An 8749-nucleotide genomic window follows, 5' to 3' on the forward strand; every position below is an offset into this window, starting at 1 on the left:
AAAAGAGCCTTGGCCTGGCGTGAGGGCTCTGTGCCTGGTTGGGGGGGGGGGGGGGCATGACGGCTGCTGGGGAGGGAGAGGAGGAGGAGGGCTGCTCCTGCCTTGGGCTTGAATATTTGCCTTTTTTTCTTTTCTTTTCTTTTCTTTTCTTTTCTTTTCTTTTCTTTTTTTTTTTTTTTTTTTTTTTTTTTTTTTTTTTTAAATTGTTCGATCATTTGGGGTTTTTTTTCTTTGGTTGGTTGTATTATTTTGCTCCCTATGGTCCACCAACACCGTGCAGCATGGTCCGGGGGGGGGGGGGGGGGGGGCATTAAACCATCTCAGCCGGACCCGGCAGGAGCAGGCGCAACACGATGGCCGGCACCTCTGCAACCAGCCTTGCGGGTTTCCATCCCTTTTTATTCTTTTTTATTAGGGGGTTCTCATTATAAATATTAACAAACGTGACAAAAAAAAAGTACACAGCTTGGTAATAATGCAAATACAAAAGTCCGGGAGGAGGCTGGCGAGGACGGTATTTCTGCAGCCATCACACAGGAGCAAAAAAAAAAAAAAAAAAAAAAAAAAAAAAAAAACATAATAAAAACAACACCCCATCGGTAGGATCCGTGCCCGGTGCCCACGCAGCGGGGAAGAGCGGAGGGATGACGGGAGGGAGGAGCCGTGGGAAGGCCGGGCCATGTTACAAATAGTAAAAGGTATTAAAAAAAGACCCTAGGAATGGTTTCCCCCCCCCCCCCCCCCTCCCCCCCCCCCCAAAATACCCATATCAAACGAAGTGTCACACTATCGCAACGCTGGAAAAATAAAATAAACAGGTTCAAGGGATCCGGTTGCTCCCCGAGCGGACTCCAGCGACACGCACAGGCACGCACACGGGTGGAAGCAGTAGGTGCTCGGTCGCCGGCGCGGGTGCCGAGGGGCAGCGCTTCGCAGGCAGGGTTAGCTCGGTTGCCTGGGGTTTTTTTTTTTTTTTTTTTGCAGGCGAGCTGGTGCCTGGTGCCTCGGGCCCCGGGCAGGATTGGGGGGGGGGGGGGGGGGGGTTGCACCCTTGCTGCCCAGGGCTGTGCACAGCGCGCCCCGTCGCTCCCTCGGACACGGAAAGGGCAGAGTAAGGGAGGCGGAGGGGGCTGCGGAGGAGCTTTAACTGCATAAAGCCCGCTCAGGCGGAGACGGCAGAGCACGACAGCCCCCCCGGGACGCGGCCGGGCACCTCGGCCAGCCCGGGCGCTGCTTTAGTGGCCGCTTTTGCTCACAGCAGGGACACAGAGGCGGACGGGCGCATTTCATGTTGCCACTGAATCATTGCAAGGCAGCAAGACGGCGGTTCAGTACAGCCAAGAGTCGGGACACAAGTCGGAGTTTTTGTGCATGCAGGCTTGGTGTGCGCGTGTGGGCGCGCGTGTGCAGGTGCACGGTGCATGCATGAGTGTCCAGGCACGGGGGGTGCGGACACGCGTGTGCATGCATGGCTGCGCACACATGCGTGTGCATGCACACGCATGCACCTGTGTGTGTGCGTGCAAACGGGCACGGAGAGCCTGGGAACGCCGCGGGGCGCCCCGGCGGAGCACGTCCCTGCCGCGGGGTCTTCAGTCGCTGAGCACGGCGCCCGGCAGCTCGTTGGTCAGCGTGTGCCAGCGCTCGATTTTCTTGTCCTTGTTTTTCAGGCAGTCGAACCAGTGCTTGAGGCGCTCGCCCTTGGCGTTGATGCCCAGCACGACGCCGCCTGCGCGGGGAGACGGTGCGGGGAGGGGGGCGGCCGCGGCGAAGGCGGGACGCAGCCGCCCCGCGGCAAATCACCGCGGCCGGGGCCGAACCGGCGACTGCAGAGCCGTGGCCGGGGCCGGAGCGAGGCCGGGGGGGGTGCAAACTGGGAACTCATTTGGGTGCTACCGAGCCGCCGGTCCCAGCCGGCGCGGCTCTGCCGACTCACCTATGAAATCGTTGGACTTCCCGATGTCGTAATCCCACACGGTGACTTCCAAGGTCTTCTTCGCCAGGTCGCCGTGCTTTATCTCGTAGCAGAACTCCTGCCGGGGAGAGGAGCTGGTGTCGGGACGTGCTCCGGGTGCCGCCCCCGAGCCGGGAGAGGGGCCCGCGAGGGGCATCTCCGGAGCACCCCAAATCTCCAGCAAGCGCCACGGGTTTGGTGCTCCGGTGCCCCGCTGCTGCTGGCAGGAGCAGAGGAGGGTCCCTGCGCCCCAGGCCGCCGAGCCGGCACCTCCCGTGGGCATCAGCTCTTCCTCTTAAAAAAAATAAAAAAAAAGGGGGGGGAAATGAATGGGAAAAGCCCCCACGAGCGGAGGACACCCACCTCGTTGAACTCGGGGTTTAGCGTCTTCTTCTTCACTGCTGTCTTATGCTTCGATTTCTTGTCCTCGTCCGGTTTCAGGTACCTGCATCGCCGCCGTGCAGCGGGCTGAGGACGCTGGGGCTCGAACTGCCGATAAGCAGCTCAAGCGCCCCAAGGCCAGGCTGGGCCCAAGGTGGCCACCGCCGCTCTGTGCGGACCCAGCCTGGGGCCAGCAAAACCCAACCCAGGGTAGCAAAACCCAACTGGGGAGAGCAAAACTCAACCTGGGGAGAGCAAAAACCCAACCCGAGGAGAGCAAAACCCAACCCAGGAAAAGCAAAATCCAACCTGGGAGAGCAAACACCCAACTAGGGTGAGCAAAACCCAACTGGGGCGAGCAAAACCCAGCCCGAGGAGAGCAAAACCCAACCCAGGAAAAGCAAAAGCCAACCCAGGGAGAGCAAACACCCAACTAGGGTGAGCAAAACCCAACTGGGGCGAGCAAAACCCAACCCGAGGAGAGCAAAATCCACCCATGGGGAGGAGGAGGAGGAGGAAGGCTGGACAGGGGGCTACAGCACTCACGTCTTGACATAGGGGTCGGAGTAGCCGTTGGCGTCCATGGCGGCCAGGTGGGCGCAGCGGACGATGCCCACCAGCAGCCCCTGCTTCTGGGAGCTGTACTTGAGGGAGATGAGGATGCGGCCCCGCTCCTCCAGCGACTTGTCCTCCGTCTTGTCCATCTGGGGAGGGAGAGGTGCCCAGTGCAGGGCGGCCCGGGGGCGGCGGCACTGCGGCGCCGCGGCCCCGGCCCCGGCGCTCACCGGCAGCTGCTTCTCCAGGCAGATGCTGAAGCTCTTGGTCTGGTTGGGCTTCAGCTTCTTGAGGGGGATCCGGGTCTCACCGATGAACTCGTTGTGCCGGAACTTGTCCTCGTCGCACACCGAGATCCTGGAAGGAGTCGGGGTGGTGTGAGGCCACCGGGGCATGAAGCACGGGACAACATAGCATGGCACGGCACGGTACGGCATGGCCGGGGCCGCCGTTGGCACCGGGCGGTGTGGCCAGCCCTCTGCTGCATCCCGGCCGTGGGGCACCCAGGGGCTGGTGCCAGGGACTCAGGGCAGATGTGGCCCCACGTCAGCACCAATTCACTGCCCCAAATGCCTGCAGGGGGGCTGCAGCATGGCCAGGTGCATTGGCAGGGTGCTGGGTGCAGTGGCAGGGTACTGGGTGCCGTGGCAGGGTGCTGGGTGCATTGGCAGAGTGCTGGGTGCAGTGGCAGGGTGCTGGGTGCCATAGCAGAGTGCAGGGTGCCGTGGCAGGGTGCTGGGTGCCCTGGCAGGCTCCCGTGGCCGGTTCCCGCGGCCGGTCCCCGCGCAGCTCCTGGGGCCGGAGGCAGCCCTCGAAGGACGCGGTTTCGCCCCAGCTCCTGGGCTGCCCGTAGCCGCGCAGCAAAGAGCGAGGGAAAATGGGGACCGCCGCTCCCCCAAAAGCTGTGCGGGGTGCAGGCGTTCCTATAGGTACCCCCTTAAAATAAAATAAAATAATAAAAAAAAAGCCAACCCCAGTGCAAAATCCTCAAAGAGAACCTAAAGCGCAGCCACAATATTTCCTGTTTTCCTTCCTCCTCTCTCCCTCTTTTGCAGAACAACATCAAGAAAAAAAAAAGGAGCAGCCGCCGCTCCAGACGAGCGGCAGCAGTCGCTGGTGCGTGCGCAGCCCTGCGCCCATCTGCTCCGGGAAGGGCACAAAGCCGGGCGCGAGGCAGGGAGCGCGAGGCGCCGCGGCAGCATCCCCGGCTCCCGGCGGCAGCATCCCCGGCTCCCGGCCCGCGGCGGCATCCCCGGCCCACAGCAGCATCCCCGGCTCCCAGCAGCATCCCCGGCTCCCGGCCCGCAGCAGCATCCCCGGCTCCGGGCTCCCGGCAGCATCCCCGGCTCCCGGCAGCAGCATCCCCGGCTCCCGGCCTACGGCAGCATCCCCGGCTCCCAGCAGCATCCCCAGCTCCTGGCCCGTGGCAGCATCCCCAGCTCCGGGATCCCGGCAGCATCCCCGGCTCCCGGCAGCAGCATCCCCAGCTCCGGGCTCCCGGCAGCATCCCCGGCTCCCGGCAGCAGCATCCCCGGCTCCCGGCCTATGGCAGCATCCCCGGCTCCCAGCAGCATCCCCAGCTCCTGGCCCGTGGCAGCATCCCCAGCTCCGGGCTCCCGGCAGCATCCCCGGCTCCCGGCCCGCGGCAGCATCCCCGGCTCCCGGCCTGTGGCAGCATCCCCGGCTCTCAGCTCCCAGCAGCATCCCCGGCTCCCGGCGGCCCTGCAGCAACGCCGGGCGCGAGCGGCCGCAGCGCGGCAGTTTGGGCCCCCCGCACCTGCGAGTAGCGGCGATGCCTGCCCGGATGCGGTGTCCTGAGCACCGCACCCAGCGAGCCACGGTGTTTGTCAAACACACGGGTCAGTAAAGCGTTCCCGGCACTCGCGGCTCGCTGCGCGTAACTGCACCGGCCCGCTCGGGTCGGTGTTATCGCAAACGCAGTCTATCCATTGCACAGCCTAGAACCCGCGCTATTTAAACGCTGCTCGCTGCTGTTTCGATACCGAAGGGGGGTTTGCGGACGGGGGGAGGCATCGCATGGGCTTTTCCAGCCAGGGGAAACCGCCCCGGCGCGTTGCGGGGGCAGGGGAGGAAACTCCTGCCGGGAGCACGGCGGCGGCAGGCGAAGCCCGATGCCGCCCCGGCGCCGGCGCGCCCGCCCCTGGCCGGGGCCGGGCAGGGCGCGCGGGGCCCTACCGCAGCGTCTTGCGGACCATGTCCTCGTCGGTGATGCCGTAGTAGGTGAGCGTCTCGTTCCAGGCGGGGTTCAGCGTGTTGCGCAGCGTCTTCGTCCTCAGCTTGTTGGCCTGCGGGAAGCGGAGGGGAAGGAGGGCGGCGGGCTGGGGTGGGGGGCACGGGGAGAGGCGCCGGCGGGCCGGGGGCTGCACGGGTGCGCGCGTGCATGGAGGGAGGGGGGGCTGCACGGGCGTGCTCACCTTGCTGGCTCCGGGAAGCAAGTGCAGCTTGACGTAGGGGTCGGCCAGCCCGTTGTGGTCCATGGGCTTCAGGCCCTGCGGCAGGAGGAGCGTGGGAGCGCGGGGAGGCTGGGCGCCCGGCGGGAGCCCCCCGAAACCGGACCCGGACCTGGGGCGAGCGCCCACCGCGCCAGCCCTACCTTGGCTTTGCTGATGGTGCAGTGCAGAGCGTTGTTCTCCCGGTCGTAGAGCAAGCTGAAGTCCAGCGTCCCCAGCGCCGCTGCGAACGGGGAAGGGGGCCGTGAGCGCGCGGGGCCGCCCCGAGCCGGCGCGACGCGGCAAACCCGCCCGCCCCTAAAAACCCCACCGCGCTGATAGAGGGCTTGGACGTTCCTCGGCGACAGGGGTGCTCGCGGAGGAGCGGCGCGGCGGGACGGAAACGGTGCTTAGTCGCCCCAGGAAGAAAAATAAAAAAGAAGGAAAAAAATGTATATATATACGAAAAAAAATCCCTTCTTTGTGCCTCATCTGGATTATAAATAGCAGTGGCAGCATATGCTAAGGAGCCAGTTTGTCGAAAACGCATTTACTCGTCGTCTCAAAGCCTGGTTCCCCCTTCGCCACCGCTCCAGCCTCCTCCTCCTCTTCCTCTCGGGAGCGGCCGCCGGCTCGGCTCCCCGCAGACTCCTCCCGCAGGCGCCCTGGCCGACAGCCGCGCCCCGGCTTTGCCCACCTAATTATTTCCTTGGTCCAAAATGAGTTTTCCATTTTTTTTTCTTTTCCCTAAATAACTTCCACGGCAGCATTCGCAGCCAGCGGCACCCGGATGGACCCACCGGGAGCTGCCGCTCGGGGCTCTGCCCCGGGGCCCGACGTGCGCGAGCAGCAGACGCGAATTCCCCGGCGGGGCAGAGCCCGGCGCCGCGGCGAACGGCCGCGCAGCTCGACGGCGCGTTTCTTCAAACGCTGACCACTCGCTCGCGCATCACCGCGCGAGGAGCGCGCCCGCGGCCGGCCCCGGCTCGTGCCGCGCTTCCGGGGGGCTCGCGAGGCCAGAGCCCGTTTTCGCCGCAGCCCCGGCTCGGCTGCGGGGCCCCACTCAGGCCGTCTGGGAGCGGCAAACAGCCCCGGCGCGGCGGAGGCCGGCGCTACCCGCCCGGCCGGGACGTTCCGCAGTGGGAAAACCGCCCTGCTCCTGGCCGCCGAGGCCGAGCCGCCAGCTGCCCGCGAGCTCGGCCACGCCGGCGGGGAAGGGCGGGCCAGGCGGGGAGGGGGTTAACCCCGGCTGCAAACACCCACCGGCACCGGCACCAGCACCGCGCACGGCCGGAGCCCCCCGGCCCCCCGCCCGGCCCCGCTCCGGCTGGGCAGGGGGCAACAACGCCGGAGCTTGCAGAGGGCAGAGCTCTCCCGGGCGATGCCGGCGCCCGGCGCCGCCGAGGCGGATTAACCGGTGCCGGCGGAGCCGAGCGGAGGCGCGGCGGGGAAGCGCACGGGCACCGCGGCAGCGCGCAGCAACTGGTGGCTCGTGGGAGACTTCCCCGGCTCGGGCGCCGCATCCGGCCTGGCTGCAGCAGGGATGCGCCCCCCCCCCCACCTCCCACCCACCACCCAGCGGCTCCCGGGGGGCTCCGGGGGGGGCAGTGCCGCTGCGATGCAACGCCCTGCAATGCCGTGCCGTGCTGTGCCAGGCAATACCGTGCCGTGCAATGCAATATTGCGCCATGCAATGCCATGCAACATCGTGCCGTGCCGTGCAGAATCATCCCAAGCCGTGTAACATCGTGCCGTGCCGTGCCGTGCAGAATCATCCCATGCCATGCAGTATAGTGCCACGCAATGCCACGCAATACCACCCCGTGCCATGCAGCATCAAACCATCCCGTGCCATGCAAAATCACCCCATGCAAGGCCAGGCATGCAACATCGTGCCACGCAATACCACCCCGTGCCATGCAGCATCATGCCGTGCCGTGCCGTGCCATGCCGTGCCAGGCGTGCAGCCTGCGCCCCGGCAGCTCCGCGCGGACACTCACTGCAGTCGTCGGACTCGTATCCCTCGGGGTCGGCGGCCTCCTCCGGCGCGGCGGGGCACCTGCCGGGCGGCGGGGCGGGCGTCGCGCCATAGGCGCCGAAGAGCCGGTCCACGTCGTCGTCGTCGCCGCCGTCGCCGTCGCCGGCCGGGCGGCGGGGCGGCTCGGCGGGGCCGGCGGCGGGGCGCAGACCGCCGCTGCGGCCCACGGCGGCGGGGAGCCCGCGGGGGAAGCGGGGGAAGTAGTCGGAGATCTGCTTGATGGGCTTGATGGGGCCGGGGCAGACGTCGATGGCCATGTGCTCCTGGATGCTGATGGGCGTCTTCTCCCCTTTGCGGAGGGTCATGCACGCGGCTGCGGGCGCCGAGCCCCCCCCGGAGCCGGGCGGCTCCGCGGGCAGCCGCGGGGCTCGGCGCCGGGCGGCGGCGGGGAGGGCGCTCAGGCGGGGCCGGCGCCCCGCGGCCGGGCCGCCATCGCCGCCCGCTGCTGCCGCCCGGCCCGGCTCGGCTCGGCTCGGCTCGGCTCGGCCCGGCTCGGCTCGGCTGCCGCTGCCGCCGGCGCCGCCGCGCGGAGTGGAGCGGAGCGGAGCGGAGCGCGGCGGCCGGGGCGGCGGGGGGCCGGGGAGGAGGCGGGGGGTGGGTGGGCTCTGGGCTGATGTCACCGGGCGGCGGCGGCGGCGGCGGCGGCTCTGCCCGCGGGCAGCTCCGCGCCCGCCCGCCCCTGCCCCGGCCCCGGCCCCCCCCGGGCGGGGGGCTCGGGCTGCGCGGGGCGTGTGCTGCATGGCGCGGCGGCTCCGTGGGGCGCGGGCTGCGGGGGGCACCGGGTGCCTGGGGCAGCGTGGGCTCTGTGGGGCAGGGGCTCTGTGCAGCGTGGGGTCCCTGGGGCAGGGGCTGTGTGTAGCGTGGGGTCCCTGGGGCAGGGGCTGCCTGCAGCGTGGGGTCCCTGGGGCAGGGGCTGTGTGTAGCGTGGGGTCCATGGGGCAGGGGCTGCATGCAGTGTGGGGTCCATGGGGCAGGGGCTGCCTGCAGCGTGGGGTCCCTGGGGCAGGAGCTGTGTGTAGCGTGGGGTCCATGGGGCAGGGGCTCTGTGCAGCGTGGGGTCCCTGGGGCAGGGGCTGTGTGTAGCGTGGGGTCCATGGGGCAGGGGCTGCATGCAGTGTGGGGTCCCTGGGGCAGGGGCTGCCTGCAGCGTGGGGTCCCTGGGGCAGGGGCTCTGTGCAGTGTGGGGTCCATGGGGCAGGGGCTCTGTGCAGTGTGGGGTCCCTGGGGCAGGGGCTGCATGGGGCCCGGGCAGAGCGCTGCGGGAACGGGGCCCGGCCCCCAGAAAAATCGCGGCGCTTCCCTCTGAGAAAGGACAAATAAATAAGTAAATTAAACTAATGCTGACACGAAAGTCCAGGATCGCCAAGCCCG

General features: G+C 67.5%; 1 protein-coding gene across 1 annotated transcript; it reads right to left on the minus strand.

Annotated features, from left to right (window-relative positions):
• Positions 1-1274: 1274 nt before the first annotated feature.
• DOC2B (double C2 domain beta) lies at positions 1275-7704 on the minus strand. The gene is made up of 9 exons (XM_062592203.1): positions 7341-7704; positions 5505-5584; positions 5326-5400; positions 5087-5196; positions 3121-3247; positions 2882-3039; positions 2318-2399; positions 1937-2033; positions 1275-1729 (listed from the first exon to the last, which is right to left on the minus strand). Exons 1-9 carry the CDS (start codon positions 7681-7683, stop codon positions 1593-1595), a joined length of 1209 nt encoding a protein of 402 aa, XP_062448187.1. The 5' UTR covers positions 7684-7704; the 3' UTR covers positions 1275-1592.
• Positions 7705-8749: the final 1045 nt, after the last annotated feature.

This window comes from Rhea pennata, chromosome 20 (genome assembly GCF_028389875.1).
Source record: "Rhea pennata isolate bPtePen1 chromosome 20, bPtePen1.pri, whole genome shotgun sequence".
Lineage (NCBI taxonomy): Eukaryota > Metazoa > Chordata > Aves > Rheiformes > Rheidae > Rhea > Rhea pennata.